This window comes from Anastrepha ludens, chromosome 3, assembly GCF_028408465.1.
Source record: "Anastrepha ludens isolate Willacy chromosome 3, idAnaLude1.1, whole genome shotgun sequence".
NCBI classification, from domain to species: domain Eukaryota; kingdom Metazoa; phylum Arthropoda; class Insecta; order Diptera; family Tephritidae; genus Anastrepha; species Anastrepha ludens.
In genome coordinates, this window is record NC_071499.1 from 23558387 (window position 1) to 23575227 (window position 16841).

The window sequence follows — 16841 nt, forward strand, 5'->3', positions numbered from 1 at the left end:
CCAAACTAGAAATATTGAATATTTAATTGCTAGCCATAGTTAAGAGAATACAGAGAGCTTGAGCATGCGGACCGCTACTGGGTTGTCAGTGAAATTGACAGAATCAGTTGTGAAATGACGTAATTCATTTACATTTGCTTTCATTCTCTCCGCTTCATTTTTTATACGATTTTTTTTTACTTTTAGTTTTTTGTAGTTCTGAATAGTCAATGAAAATATTATGCATTCTAACTAAGGAAACTCGTGAAAACCAAGTCCCCATCGAGCCTCATTTAATGAACAAGTACCTTATAGATGGATCACTTTCAAACAAAATTTACTTGGCAGGCACTTTTTTGGGTTTTCTAATTATATTCTAAAATCATTACTTAAGGGAAAACCTGTGCAAATTACGAAATTGCTTTTCGGTTCTTCAAAATAAATTATCTTCCTCCCTTTTTTGGTGAATATTTTCGAAACTGCAACTTATATAAAAATATGCAAAAGTAATAAATAAACTGCAATAAAAAAGGTCAATAAAATATGCCGGCCGCCCCTTGACAGGCAGTGGCAAACGTCCGAGTGACGTAAGTAGTCAAAATTACAAACCTTCTGATAGAGTAATTAATTTTGCGCCACCTCTTACAAATGCTGTTCGCTCTTTAACACGTATTTTTATTTATTTTATTTTTAATGTTTCCTTTTTTGAAAAAAAAAAAAAAAAAATGTATGTGACAGTGTGGAAATTTTAGCCCATTATCTTTGTGCAATTACGACAGGGAATGCTCGAAATTTAATTTATTTAATTTTTTTAATAATTTTGAATTCTTATGTGAAATAATACACTCAACACCGTCTGCAAAAAAAAACAAAAAACAAATACAGTAGGTTCTGTTTTTATGCGGCTTTTTTTTATGCGGTTTTGAAATAGTGCGGTTTTTTTTTAATTAAAAAATGCATGACGACCTATCGGGAATTGTACATATAAACAAGATTCTAAACCAGCTAAGCAAAAACTCATCACAGATTACATCAGAAATGCTAACCCTACAAGTATGGAACCGCCTGCATCAACATCCAGATCAGACGTGTACATTTCCTCAAGTGACGGAAGTGATTTTACGCCAAATCCTAAACGAATGCGCAACATGCGGGTATTGTCTGATTCTATTTCTGACTTAAATTTATTTTTCGATTCTGACGTTTCTTAAATAAAGATATAATTTTCAAAAATACAATATTTTGTTTATGCGATTTTATTTCATTATTTCAGATTCATGCGGTCTATGGAACGTATCTATAGTTATAATATGGGACTAGTGCCCTTTTTTATGCGATTTTATTACATTATTTCAGATTTATGCGGTTTTAGCATTTGAAACGTATCTATAGTTTTACTATAGAACTAATAGCTTTTTTATGCTGTTTTTTTTATGCTGTTTCTTGCGGAACGTATCTACCGCATAAAAACAGAACCTACTGTATGTCAAAACTTAACGCGGTTTTTAAGCCCCTTTAAATTTGAAATTTTTCTACAAATTCTGATTTAATATTTTTATGAAAATTTGTTGAATTTGTTTTTTTTTTTTGAATTTGCAAAAAGTTTGAAACTTGAACATGACCCAATAATTCGATCTTTTGAGTGTTCAAACACTCTCTTGTGGGCGCTGATAAGTGAGAGCTCGCATTGTCTAGATAGACTGTTCACTAGACAGGGCTAGTTTACTAGGGCGGCAGGCCTTGGTAGGGAAAAACCGGAGTCATTCCGGTAACGTAGAGCCGGCTGCCAATGGGAACTTCTACATCTCGAAACTCCCCCAGCCAGCAGAGGGAGTCTCCCTGGTCACATACGCTGCCGATTGCACGATAATGGCATCGGGCAATGACATCGATGGCTTGCGCTCAAAAGTGAAAAACTACCTCACCGACCTTTCTCGCTTTTTCACTGCGAGGAATCTCCAACTTTCCCCCACTAAGTGCACGGCGACCCTCTTTACCACCTGGACAAAAGAGGTCAAACTGCAACTCAAGGTAAAAGTCGACATTTAAGGCAATTGGCCGGTAAGTTTTAAACTATGCTGCGCCTGTCTGGTCGCCTGGAACCAGGGACACACAGTGGATAAAGCTCCAGACCTGTCAAAATACTGCCATTCGGACAGCGACGGGCTGCCTCCTGATGTCCCCAATATAACACCTTCACAACGAGGCCAATATGCTACCTGTGAAGGAGCGTAACAAACTGCTCAGCAAGCAGTTCCTGTTAGGGTGCTTCCGCAGGTTTCACCCTTGCAGACACCTGCTGCCAAAGCCAAAGCCGCCTCCCAGGCACATCAGGAGACACCAACTACACTATGCCGGCGAGATCCAGGACAAAGCAAACATATACCTACTGGACCAGACAGTGTTTAGACAGACATTAAACAACATTCACCGGGAGACTGTTATCACCTTCATAAGCTCCCGTCCAGTGAATGCCGTAATCGGAGTCCAACCACCACCTACAGCAGATAAGGAGCTCCGGCTTCCCAGTGAGACCCGCGTAATACTGGCACAATTACGTTCTGGATATTGTAGCAGGTTAAACTCCTACTTATCCAGAATTGACCCCAACATACCGAACTTATGCCCGGCATGTGAAGGCACTTTAAAACTCACTCATCTAACTCCGCTCCCCCTCTAAACACAACCTGTCGAAACAGCATGATTCTTGGGCCTACCTTTAGATGAGTCTGACGAAGACGTCCGATAATATGCCCCACACTGACGGGGCTTCTCTTACTGCTACAACAACAGCTCGCACTGTCTTAGCCTTGGGCGACTGGTTTTGCTCTATTTTCCGAAGACTTCTGTCCGCAAATGGCTGTTTATCACTCAGAATTGACTTCTTAAGTTTGTGACATGACCAGATTTTCCAGTCACTATTAACTTTTTTCAAATAATAATGGTAGCTTAATTCCAAAACACAAAATCAAAAACACAGTTTACGACAAATATTGACCAATGCTGCTAGCGAAGAAATGAAGTTAAAGTTCGACCCAAAATTCGTTTTAGAGGTATTGTTCCTTCGGCAAAGTTTCTTATTTTGATTTTCACAGAGCAATGGGCGATTTTTTTGCCTCCCCACAAATCGACCCGGCCTAGTGTACATGCGGTTAGTATCGAGTACTTTGGCTCGATTTTTATTTTCCCTCAAATACTTGCATTTAGAAGAATGTCGTCACCGTCCGTGACAAAGCCACAGATTATCGAGATTAGGCCGCAGAGAGCCGGCTAAGTACGCAGGGTATTAATATGGAATGGAAAAAATGTCGAATTATTCTGAGAAATTTTGTGTCAAAAAAGCTGCTTTGAAAATTGCCAGTTCAAATTGATTTGTATTAGGAAATCAAAGGCTGCGGTACGCCACATGCCATCATACAAATAACAATTGTTAGTTAGTAAGCATTTAATTTTTTAAAACAAAAACAAAAAAAGCTTTTAATTGCATGACGATCGCCAATTTTTGCTACTTTGATGTTACATACCCGGCCATAGTGCGGATCGAACTCAATGATTTCTCAATATTCCGCGCACAAACAAAGTCAAATATTATTTCGCTGGCCTTAGAGCACAATTCACGTACCCATTAGAACAAAAAAATAGGCAACTCAGCAACGGCGCCCACATCAAAACGATCATCGCCTGCAAACTTAAGAGTTGGCATGGCGAGGCCGCAGTCAGCCGCACAATTTGACTTATGTCAATAGAAGTTTGTGACATTTGCTGATCATAAAATAATACAACCACACACACATACACGCACATTTTCATACATTCATACATTCATACATTCATACATAAATACATACAAATATAAGATGCGTATAAAAAATTGCCTTATGACGAAAGCAAAGTGAATGGTTGGTCACGCACTATCGAGGTGTGGGAGGTTGCACAGACAGCCAAAAACCCATAGATTAAGTTTTCAAAGTTGGTTCTTTGCGAGAACTCCATTAAATCGGGAAGACACACTTCAAATGTGGCCGGCACTGCGGCATAAAGTCATTTGCTATTTTTAATTTTTTATTTCCACAAATTTCTTTTGATCATTCGAAGTAGCTGCCGTGGATAGAGGGACTTTATTGAGTTTTATTACTTGTCCGTGTGCAATTTAAGATGCAAATGCGGAAAAAATGTATAGTTATTATTTCGATAAGCTATTTTAACTTGTTAGACGCTCATTTGTGGGAAATTTCAAATGTTTTTCGAAACTCTACTCGCTGTGTATTTTGAGATAAAATTATTTGTTAGGGAAATTATGTTTATTTGGCAGACATACGAGGTGTGGCTATTAAGTAATGAGAGAGACGTTGTAAAACATTTTATTTTAGGCAGGGCTCATAGAGGGTCTCCCGAACACAAAAAATACTATCCGTCCTTTCTCAATTGTTTAAATTATGCCAGATACTAAACAGGTAGTTTGAAATCGCGTTTTCCTTATGTTGGACTACCTGCTGGGCCTATTCAATTACATTGCCTCACAATATTATAACATTTTGAATAGATAAAAGGCACACTAATTTTTAAAAACAAAAAAAAAAGTTTTTTTATTGACCGGGAGTAGTGAAAAATCGTAAAATCAAAAATTTATCAAGCGGCCAAGTTCTTGTTAATAATTTTACTGACGATTATGACGAATCATTTAAGAAGATTAACACAAAAATAGAAAAAATCGGACACTTCAATTAGCATCTAAAAGAAAAAAGTCGACGCACAGCAAAAATCTATAAAACGAATACAGTCAAGCTTCCATGACTTGAACAACCAATGGAAATGTTCGACTTATGGATATTTCGAGATATAAAATATTATTATTTCCTTCAAGAAACTACACTTATAAAGTGGTTAAATTTCAAGGGCCGATGTTGAATGTGAGCCACACCTTCTTCTTTGGGGTTATTTGAAAGAAAAGGTGTACGTCGATAAGTCAGCAACAATTCAAGAGCTAAAGGATGAGATAATTCGGCACATTAACGGCATAGAACCTCAATTATGCCTCAGCATCATCGAAAATTTGGACCATCGGATGAAGGTGTACCGCCGATGCCGCGGCGGCCATTTGGCCGATATTTTTTTCTATACGTAATTGAGCCATACGAATATTATCATAATAAATAGTGACAATAATTTCCTAAAAAAATTGAATTTTATTCAAAATTAACACCGGCCCTTGAAACTTAACCACCTTTTATAAGACACTTATTTATTTATTAATTCGAAGTATTAGGTTGGGGTATAAGTGCGTAGCGTCTTTACCGAAGACTTTTATTTGAACAAAAACCCATAATTACATCAATAAGGGAATTAATTATATATTCGCCGTTACTGTTTACAGCCTCTTCCCACTCTCGACCAATTTGTTAATGTTGTTCTGCCAAAAATCGCCTGGTCTGGTGGCAAAGAAGTTGTTGAGCCAGTTTTTACGGACCACTTTGTTATCGAAGGTAACATCCTTCATATGGTTTGACAGGGAGCGGGAAAGATGGTAATCGGAGAATACAGCGGATGCTGAAGAACCTTCCATTAGAGCTCTTGGAGTGCGACTTTGACGACATGTGCAACATGGACCTTGGCGTTATCGTGAAGGAGCATGGTTTGACTATGTCGATCAGGTTTTTTCAGCCTCACACACGCGGTGTAGCTGAGCAATGTAGAGCTCCGTGTTGACCGTAGCATTCTTTTCGAGCATTTCCCAGTGTACCAGGCCTTCCAGACCCACCAAACATATATCATGATCATCTTTGGATCAATATCCGGCTTGACTCTCGGCGTATCTCCTGGAGTCACCCACTCCTTTCTTTGCTTCATATTGATGTATAGGCACCATTTCTCATCTTCCGTGATTATTCGGTATAAAAAGAGCTGTCGGGCGAGATGCTGAGAAGTAATTTGAAGGCGACTTTCTTTGTTTGGTTGACTCGGTAAACCGCATTGAACGAAGTTGATCGTATTAAGATAGAAGGTCATTTTTTTTCGCCAATTCACGACTGGTTTGGCGTCAGTTCACCTTCAACAGTGATTTGAGACGTTCTTCATCAAATTCGGAAGATCTTCTGCAGCGGGACGTATCATCGTCGTCAAAGTTGTCATTTTTGAACTTTGCAAACCATTTCCGTGCTGCAGACTCGCCTATTACACCTTCTGTATACACCTCGCAAATGTACCGTGCTTCGGAAGTTTTGGCAGCTTTTTGACCTCTATGAAAAGCAGAGATGAGCAGGTGCCGAAAATTTTGATTTTTGCCTACTGGGTGTTCCATTTCTAAGACTCAAAACTAATAAATAATTAAATAACTCAAAAATAAAATTAACATATTGTAGTTTTGTAGAGCAGAAAGAATTCTATTAAATGTAAACTTACCCTTTGCCAAACAGCAAACAAAGCGTTGTAAAGTAAAAGGAAATATAAAAACGTTATGAACTTATTCCCCAATCTAATAGTTCTGTTTTCAGAAAGGGGACTGATGGGTACATGTCTGACGTGCTCTCTCATTTTTTTCTATTCTTTTATGTCCTGGTATCCAGCGAATAATGGCCTGCCCATTACCGTAGAGTTCATCTATTTCGGAACTGCACTGTCGAACACATTCCGAGTTAGTCCAAGGAGCCATAATTGCTTTAATAACAGCTTTGTTAGCATTAAAAATGTTTGTCCCAGTATTAAGAGTGGTTATGCTGTTCAAGAAGCAATGAGCTTTGTTGTGGAAAACAGGTGGAGAGGCAGATCTGTATGTGTCTGCAGCGATAGCAAAGCTGCGCTCATGGTCATAGACAGCCCGCCAATCACTTCAAGTCTAGTTGAGCCCTGTACATCCGGGCTGAACTATGTCGGTAGACATAATAACCTGATGCTAACATGGGTCGCAGGACACGTAGGTATTGCGAATAACGAGACCACTGACTCTTTAGCTAGAATGAGCTCTGTGGCCTACTTCTTTGGCCCGCAGCCCGTTCTGCCCTTCTGCAGCTATCAAAGCCACGGTTAGCAAACGGGTTACTTCAACTCACAAGCGCGCTTGGCAAGCTGCGAGAGGTTGTAGATGGACAGAAATGATATGCCTGTCCTGTCTGATCGACTGTCGCAGATTTTACTGTCATTAAACAGCTGTTTGGGCTGATGACGGGCCACTTTCTGTGGTCGAAACACATCGAAAAGGTAGGCATTTCAGACAGTGCACTCTGCCCAGCATGTGGAGAGGAGGATGAGGCAGCAGACGACTTTCTGTGCGTCTGCCCGGTTTTCGCTCGAATCAGGCTTGAGGTCTGTGGCACTGGTGTGTTAAGAAGCGGTCAGCTTGGTTCCTTGGCACCACAAGATCTACTCAAATTTCTATGGAGGCTGGAGAACAGCATAGATTTTGGCTTGAAATATACTATAGTAATTAGGGAGTCTGAAAGACTTTTAGAGTTCAAATTGCGGACAAAAGACCGCTGCTTCTGCTCCTTCTGCCATTTTGTACCCACCTGTAGAGAAATTGCATGAATGGTATGTGGATTCTACAGCTTTTTCCCCGCCCATTTTACTCTATAAATGATGCTTGAATCTTTGCCAAATTTAACTTGTGGAATTTTCAATACGTAAAAATTTGCTGAGTTTTATTCACACAGGTTTTGTGTGCATATAAATCATATTTTTACAAGAAATTTACGAAAAAGTAAATATTGCCAAACATAATTGTACGATTTTCAGTGAAACTCACTGTAGGCTATTTTGAATAGGTAGTATATTTTCACTCACAAAGCAATAAATTAAGTGAAACATAAAAATTGTTTAGAAGACAGATATTGGAAAACATTTTAAAATTGCCTAAAAGGTCACATCCTACAAGTCGGGCGATTTAACGGCGTCATGCGGATGCATTCGATAAAGCTTTCCTCCTCCTCCTCCTCCTTCGTTCCTCTCCCAACCAAACATGCGTAACTCTTTGACTTGTGGGGATTTTGGGTAACAGCATCGAGCTGTAGAAACAACTTCGACATCGAGCATAAATGCATTACATATTTTGGTGCATACAAGAAAAAAATGTTAAATGTTAAAAAAAAAAAAATAGTTTTTTCGTGTTTCGGAATTTTATTGAAATATTTATTGGTTGTCGAATTTAGTGAACGCTTCACTTTCAGAATCTGCTTAAACGATGTGTTTGTTACACGCGCACAGTTCACCCGTTGATGGGGCATCAGAAACGGATGAAATGTTGGAAAGTGAAAAAAAAGCGGAAAAAGCTAAGATACAATGAAAAGACCTGCAAATCTTTGAAATCTCGTAAACGTGTGCGCGTGCGAGTGAGCACTTAATTTCCATTAAACAATATTGATGGGGTCGCTAAAAATAGCGATGGGGGCAAGTATGGTTGGAAATGCACAGAACTTTCACTCAACTGCCACAAAACTCACAATTCATAGCTCCCCCCATCATACGCACTCACCCACACTAATACATACACACACAGACATTATCTTCACTTAACAATTTTCTATTTTCCAATTTTTGTTTGTTGTTCGTTTTTGTATTAATTCTCCACACATTTTCCACACTTTTGCGCTTTTAGGTCACACCACGCTCGGCAGTCCGAAGTATGGTTTCAGCACATTGGAGTCACGCAAGTCACGGCAGCGCCAACGTTTCGTACGAAAAAGTTCGCTCCCACTTGATGGTGGTGGTGGTGGAGGCAGCGCTGGCGGCGGAGCGGGTAGTACCAACGCCGGAGGCTGCGGCGTCGGCAGTAACAGCTGCAATGGCGGTGGCAGCACAGGCAGCAACAGCGGCACAGCCAGCAGTGCCAGCGCCGGTAGTAGCGCCAGCGGCAGCAGCACCGGTGTCAATAGCAGTGCTGCTTCTTCGGCTGGAGTTGGCGGCATCATCAGCGCAGCGCAGATTGGCACGACGCTACATCATCCCAGCGCCATTGGCATTTGTCGCTCTGAAACATTTCCGGTGCTGCTGGACTGCAGTCAAGGTTCCGGCATAGTACTCGGCCCGTCGACTGTATGCGGACGCGCCGTCACAATTGCGCAAGTGTTGCCCGATTCGGTGGCCGATCGTAGTGGCTCCATACAGAAGGGCGATCGCATTGTGGCCATCAATAAAATGTATAATTTGGATGTGCAAACGATGCGCCAGTTGTTGGGTGAGAATCGCACGCTGCAGTCACAGAAATCACAACAATCGCCAGCAGCCAATTGGTTGGAGTTGGAGATCGAAATCGATATGGCTGACTCGGTGGTGCCATCAAGCGGTGTGTATAATGTGAAATTGTTGCGCGCCGGCAAATCGGGACTGGGTATTAGCGTGAATGGTTCTAGTCATGGTGGTTTTGTTATATCCGATGTGAAACCCGGTAGTCCAGCACATCGCACCGGTTCGTTGCGTGGCGGCGATATACTATTGGCCGTGGACAATCACCCGGTGCAACACTACAATGTGGACTCATTGCTGAAGGAGAGTCCAGCAGCCATTGATTTTACAACGCTTACAGTGAAGCGTGTCATGTTGCCGGATTTTCTGTTCGACGCGCAGCAAAAAATGCCAAATCCCATCTATAGTAATTGTCCGGCCAGTCCGAGTGAACATGATTTGTACAGCACAGCCGCCTATGTTACGTCCAAGTTCAATGATTGCTTGTCGTTAAAGTCCACAACGCCACAGCCAGACTTCTTCCATACCTCTGGCGGTACGGACGATGGCTGCAGTCTACAGTCGGTGCAAATGCGTCATCATCCACATCCCTGCAATACTTGGAGCGCCAACACGTCTGCGATGGGTCGTTCGTTCGCAGCGCAGAATACACAGAGTCTGACTACCGAACTGCCGGACAATGAGGACAACAATTACCAAGACTTCACGAGCTATGACCTGGATCGTTATGCTAGGTGAGTTGGCTAACAAAAGCATACCCTTGTATTTCTCCTCATTATTTTTTCTGTTTCTTTCGCAAATTTGAAATTAAGCACTTTGACTTCGGTAGTTCTCTGCGTGCGCGTGTTTTGACAGAGACCAACATCAGCCCCATAAACACCCCAGGTGGTCAACTCGCCTGAACTATTCAACAATTTCCTACTTTAGAAAAGAACAAATACTTTTTAGTAGTTTTTCGATCTTCTCGGGGGTCAGCTCCAGTTATAGAAGGAAGCGACTGCTTACCAAGCAGAATGATTCCTGCCTATTTCTCATTAAGTTGAACCTCTGGATGTCTTCTTATTTCTCTCTATCACTAAATCAAGCTTCACCTAGTGCGCGTTTACCAAGAACTATGGACTTTGAAGAATTAAATCTACTGAGATAAACGTAATCGTTTACCGCGCTATGAGACCAAAAGAACCGTTCCCATGTCAGTTGGTTATACGTTATCGGAACGACGCGGATTTATATCCGGCCAAAGGCTGTCACTACAGCAGCATTCCCCATAATTGTATATGGAATGTTTATGCTACAACAACAACCAAAAAAGAACCTCCACTCACAACGCAGCTTCCTCTGGTATAGCCACCAATATTTCAGTTTGATGCCGAAAGATTTTATTTCCCCAAGTGCCTATGCAAACCAAGCATTTAAAGCATTTGTTCATCTGTTTAATTGGCCCATTCCTCGATTTGAGCAAAGTTCGCTAATCATTTCTTCCTAGTGCAAACCGAAGCCACTTAAAAACACCAAGTGAAGCCAGGTTCTTTTCCTCTTGGCATTTCAAACACGGAGAGGTCTTCGCTAGCAACAGTTTGTACGCCATCGAATACCTGAGAGCTGGGGCGCTCGTGCAAGCCTCTGAATGTTTATTCGCTGTCTATGTGACTCTAAAACTCATCCAGCTCGTAGTTTCATCGTCTGCGCTATTCACCGCCGTCTATAAATTTTCCGCAGAATATCTCTCTCCGCCGCTCGATATACTGCTGCATCGGATAGCCATATATTTCAAGCCTGTGTGTCATACGTTAGGATGAGCTTGGTGACGGACTTATAATATGTATTTTGCGCTTGGCGAGAGCGGACTAAACTGTTCAATCGTTTACACAGTCTGAAGTAGCACTGTATTGGTGGGAAATATTCTCCGTGGGACTTCAAAACTGATATTATAAGCAGTGTATATCTATCTATGTTGGAAAAGCTTACACTTGCGGCGAGGAAGTGGTTTTGGAGCCATACAACTTAGGATACTGAGTGACCTTCTCCATAATCGGATGAGAAAAATCTGAAAGAGAGATATAATCATTTTATACGGCTGTACAATACCAGAACTGCTGCACTTTCGAGGACTCAGCGAGTATAAAGCGAGCCATAAAGAGCAGGTTCAGGACTGATAGATAGCTTATACATCGTTTCTGAGATGTTTTGTTTGATTTGCCTGCAGCAAGTAAAGAACTTGAATGAAAAAGAGGATAGTTGTGTCTTTCGCCAACCAATATTTGAGGGATTTGCCTACACGATTTTTGAATAGGAGGCATCGTCATCATCATCATCAATAGCACAGACTTATGCATACCATTATTTCCACAACTACGGGTCTTCTTTCTCATCGCTTAGCTTTCGTCCGTCCTAAATATTGGTACTGAGTTTGAGCAATGGCTAGTGATAAACTAAGAGAAGACGAAATACATGGTACGATCCTTTCCATGATAGTCACATCAGAATGGGAAGCTATATTTTTGAGCTCTTGCAAGAGTTTAAATACTTCCGTCCATCCTTAACGATACAAGACCGTATTCAGGCAGCTAAGAGAGCATAATTTGGTCATATCAAACGTATGATACCTTCACTGATATCAAAGGAACGAAAAGCTCCAGATGGACAAAACTATAATAAGACGGGTCGTCATCTACGTTTGTGAAATATGGGTCCTTAAAGATAATGACGTGAATTTACTGATGCGATTTGAAAGAAAAATTCTCAGAAAAATATTCGGCCCTGTACGATTAGAAGACGGTACATACCATATACAGTATAACCACTAGCTCAGGGACGAAATGTAACGCGGTTTATAAAGTCGCAAATATTACGGTGGTATGGAGTTGTCCTTAGAATGAGCAGCGAAAGAGCGACCAAAAAAGTTTTTGAAGCAAATCCTGATGAAGCAAGCAGGAAGGCCAGCCAAGGCGACGCTTGTTGCAAGACGTAGAAGATAACATACGTAAAATGAGAATCTCACAACATAGAGCGAAAGCGGGCTGTCGAAAAGAATGGAGACGTATTGTAGAGGAGGCAATGGTCCACCCCGGACTGCATGGTTAATATGATGATGATGATGATGATGAGTTTGAGCAGATATTGCGCACTATTAATTCTCAGGTGTTGTACCCCCACTTACTCTATCCTGTCTTCCTCCCGTTATCTTTTCTCCCTTGCAATGGTATCACAAGGTACGACTTTTTATTTCTTGTCCAAGTGAGGCTCCACTCATAGGCAACCTAGCCCACTCCATTCAGAAGCTCACTTTCATAGCTTTGTTGTTAGAGAATGTTTCCATAAAATATAAACTTGAGCCAGGGACCTCGCATATAAAGGAACTGAAATGGGCCTCAGGTGCATCCACTCGAATCATAGTCTCGTTGGACGTTATTTTTATTTTGAAAAATAGTGTATGGGTTGTGAATTTCAAAGAGAACATACATCCCAAGTGAAAGAAGCTGCGGGATTTACGTGCACTTATACAACCAGGCTAATTTGGCTGCAAGTAGAGAAGAGAAGAAAAGCTCAGAATCAGAAGAATTACTCAACCTCTTAAGATAGAACATCTCGAAGGTAGTGCTTATGTCTCCGGTCAATGGCTGTTAGATAGGCACTCTTCTAGGCTAGGACTATTTTCTCATGAATACTGCACTTCCTCTGTAATTGTCCAGCTTTAACTAGGAGTAGAGCAAAGTTGTTAGGAAAACACTCTTTAGACTCTCTTACGGAACTATCCGGCGTTGGTATAAAACCTATTATCCGATTCATAAGAGAGTCTAACTGGTTCCATGATGAATAACCATTGAGGTTGCCGTGTTACACAGTGGTACCATAACGGATCTGTATGGGCTAAGTAAGTTGGCTATTCTCAACCGACTGCCACAAAAACCTGACCTAACCTATTCCCACTACTTCAGGCCCAGCATTAGATGCTCTGATTAGTCTACCACCACTTGATGCTTTCATCCAGGGAGAGGCCTTGAAGGCCATCTGCAGGCTGAAACACAATGGGAATTGGTACGGCCTCTGTCCGGCATTGGACAATAGAGAAGGCATGGACTTCGATCCAACGATCCTTGTCATGCCCCTTGACTCCATGCCACCCACGGTCGTACTTGAAAAGAGATACAGTGCGGTGCTGCCAGAGCTTCACTTGTGGCAAACACTGTTTTCGCATTTTCATGGATGGCTCCAGGAACGAGCATGGCTCCAGCTCTGGTGCCTACGTGGAATCAAGCGGGACAAAACTACCTTCTGCTCTTTGAATGTACGCATCTATGCATGTCAAGTGGAGTTGTATGCTGTTCAAGGAGCGATGATCTGTGTTGTGGAAAACAGGTGGAGAGGCCGATCTGTATGTGCCTGCAGCGATAGCAAAGCTACACTCATGGCCTTAGACAGCCCTTCAACCGGTTCAAGGGTAGTTGAGTCCTATACATCCAGGCTGAACTATGTCGGTAGACATAATATCTTGATGCTGGCATGGTCCCGGAATACGAGGGTACCGTGAGTAACGAGATCTTTGACTCTTTAGCTATGATGGACTCTGAGGCCAACTTTTTGACCCAGAGCCCGTTCTGCCACTCCCTTCTGTAGCCATCAAAGCCACGGTTAACAAACGGGTTACTTCAACCCAGAAGCGAGCTTGGCAGATTGAGAGAGGCTGCAGATGGACAAAACTGATGTTAGCTGTCATGTCCGACCGACTGTCGTGGATTTTGCTGTCATTAAGCGGAAGGAACTGTAGGCAGCTGATTGGACTGATGGAGTGCCCCTTTTCTAGGGGCAAAGCACAATGGAAAAGGTAGGCATTTCAGACAGTGCACTCTGCCCAGCATATGGAGAGGAGGATGAGACGGCGGACCACTTTCAGTGCATCTGGCCGCCCTTCGCTCGAAATAGGCTTGAGGTCCTTGGCACTGGTGTGTTAAGAAGTGACCAGCTTAGCTCATTGACACCACAAGATCTAGATTTCTTCGAAGGTCGAGTAGATTTAAAGAAAATAAAACATGGAACCCGAGAGCAATACAATGGACTAAATATTCTCAGTGCTGTATCTGCTAGTTGTCCCGACAAAAAAAGCCTAATCTATAGCCGGTTTTTGTTTTAATTATATCCATGTAATAAGCGAGCAGTTCAATCCAGGCTCATTTCAATGTGACCTGAGCACCGGTTTCTCATTCATTCAGCTCAGTTTTCCACGTATTTATTTAGGGAGCTACACCTAAGATAGCACTAAATTAATAAAATATATTTTTTCTCCACCCAGTGCCGACTGCAGCGCCCTGCCGCCACCCATGGAGAATAAGGTCTACGGTTCGGCGGCCAGCTCCAGTAGCAAAAGCAGCGGCAGCAGTCTGCACCAGATCATCTTCACCGTGCGTCTGGAGCCCAAAGGCGGTTTGTTGGGCATTACGCTGGCGGGTAGCGAAGATATTAGCAAACCCATATCGATTAGCGGACTTGTAGAAGGTGAGTGCAACACAATTAGGCAACTCTCGCACTACTAAAACACTTTTCTTCTAGGTGGCATTGCACACAAGCATGGCCAAATTCAGGTTGGCGACCAGTTGCTGGCCATCAATGAGGATTCGGTGCAGGGCATGCCACTCTCGCATGCGACAAACATTTTGCAGAATCTCGGCGACACAGTTGACTTGAAGATATTGCGCGCTCACGAGATATCCAGCATTATGGCGGGTGGGCACTTGAATGGCGACAATATGCCGCAGCCACAAGCAATTTATGCCAAAGTGCAACGTCGGCCACGCAGTCCCTCCTCGAACGCCGATGGTACGTCGTCGGCCGGCGGTAAGGATGGCAAACATCGCATTTTCCATGTGACGCTGAAAAAGGATAAAGTTTATGATGATTATGGATTTTCGGTGTCGGATGGTCTATACGAAAGGGGGGTGTTCATCAATCGCATACGCTCGGGCGGACCGGCGGACTTGAGTGGCGTACTAAAGCCCTTCGATAGAATTATGCAGGTGAGTGAGGGGGGTTTTCCATCCCTTTTTTGTGTTATTTGGTTTTTATATTTTGATTTCTTTATTTCCTCTACGCAGGTGAATGAGATGAAAACACAAGACTTCGATTGCTGCCTGACAGTGCCTTTGATAGCAGCCGCTGGCGACAAGATCGAGCTGATCATACAACGCACGGAATGATCGTGGCGTCTGCCAGAGCAGCTGGTCTTCAAATACAAATACTGACAATGCGTGTGCCTTTTTTTCAAATGACTAACTGTACTACACAAATTTTTTGTTTCGAGATGAATGAGAAATTTACGCAAAAACTATTTAAGTCTTTACCAAATTGCGAAAAAAGTAAATGCCAAGATTCACACCAACAAATAACGCAGAACCCAAGCCAAATATAAATTAATTTAAATAAATAAAAAAAACCACACAAATATTTATGTTAAGTTTTAGTTTTAAGCGCTTATTTAACAGAGCAAAACAAAAATTGTTTTCTTGAAAACGTAATTTTTCAAAAATACTAATTTAAAAAAAATATTAAAAATATTAAATATTAAAAATAGAAGTTAGCGATAAACCACAGTGCCATTGACATTCAAATAAAGCTTTTGATATAAATTTTTTTAATGTTTATATAAAAGAGAATTTCCTTCCAGCTTTAAAAACCACAAATGAAAAATGGACAATAATGCAACTGTAGTGACCCAAATACGCACACACACACACATGCGCATGTATGTATGTATGTGGAATCATACTTCATAATTAAATACACGCATACATACATACATACATACATACTTAACTACCCATATACATATGCCTCTATACATACACACATATATAGATACACACACATACATATGCACTGGAGTGCATGTAGTGTCTGTCATACGATTTTGCAAAACTTTATTTTGTAAATTTTCCATTTATTTATAAACTTAAGAACTATGATATCGAAGTATCATACATACCCGCGTATGTATGTATGTATGCCATTTGAATGCAATAAATATATACAACGTTATTATATGTAAGATCAATGCTCGAATACTTTTATTGCCGAGGAAGTGTCAATTTGTAGGTTAGGTTAGGTTGAGTGCCTGTCATCCGACACATTCAGCCTGTAAAGCACAGCGTACAGGCCTCTCTGCATGCTCGACACTATTGGAAAGGTTTTTGAGCGCATAATAAGTGAGCGATTACAGGAACATTTGGAAGCGCCTGGCGAACTCTCAGACAACCCGTTCGGATTCTGAAAAGCCAGATCTACAATCGATGCTATAAGAATGGTGGTTGATATTGCAAAGGACACAGTCAATTCGGGCAAAAAATGCGCAGTGTTAACGCTAAACGTTAAAAATGGGTTTAACTCTGCAAGCTGGAAGAACATCCTCTCGGCACTCACAAGCTTCACAGTTCCACGTTATCTGATTCGTATCATTAGCAGCTATCTAAGCCAGCGAGTCCTGTTTTATAACACAGAAGAAGGTCTAAAAAGATACATAGCAATGGGAGGCGTCCCACAAGGATCCGTTCTAGGGCCAACACTGTGGATTGCAATGTACGACGGGACTCTGACGATTGTGATGCCAACAAACGTAACTGTGGTGGGTTACGCAGATGATATTGCTCTAGTAGTAACTGACTGCTTGAAGCATGTGCGCAATGATGCCGTTACGACCA

General features: G+C 41.7%; 1 protein-coding gene across 3 annotated transcripts in view; it reads left to right on the forward strand.

Moving 5' to 3' along the window:
• LOC128857167 (glutamate receptor-interacting protein 2) overlaps positions 1-16199 on the forward strand; it is a 114177-nt gene extending 97978 nt beyond the window's left edge. For 2 of the 3 annotated variants that reach the window (XM_054092792.1, XM_054092793.1), the window contains exons 8-11: positions 8567-9883; positions 14440-14646; positions 14701-15164; positions 15243-16199. In XM_054092792.1, the coding sequence (XP_053948767.1) occupies positions 8567-9883; positions 14440-14646; positions 14701-15164; positions 15243-15344 (2090 nt within the window). In that variant the 3' untranslated portion in view covers positions 15345-16199. Of the gene's footprint in view, positions 1-8566; positions 9888-14439; positions 14647-14700; positions 15165-15242 lie in introns of all 3 variants that reach the window. The other variant, XM_054092791.1, reaches the window with a different exon arrangement.
• The last annotated feature ends 642 nt before the right edge of the window (positions 16200-16841 follow it).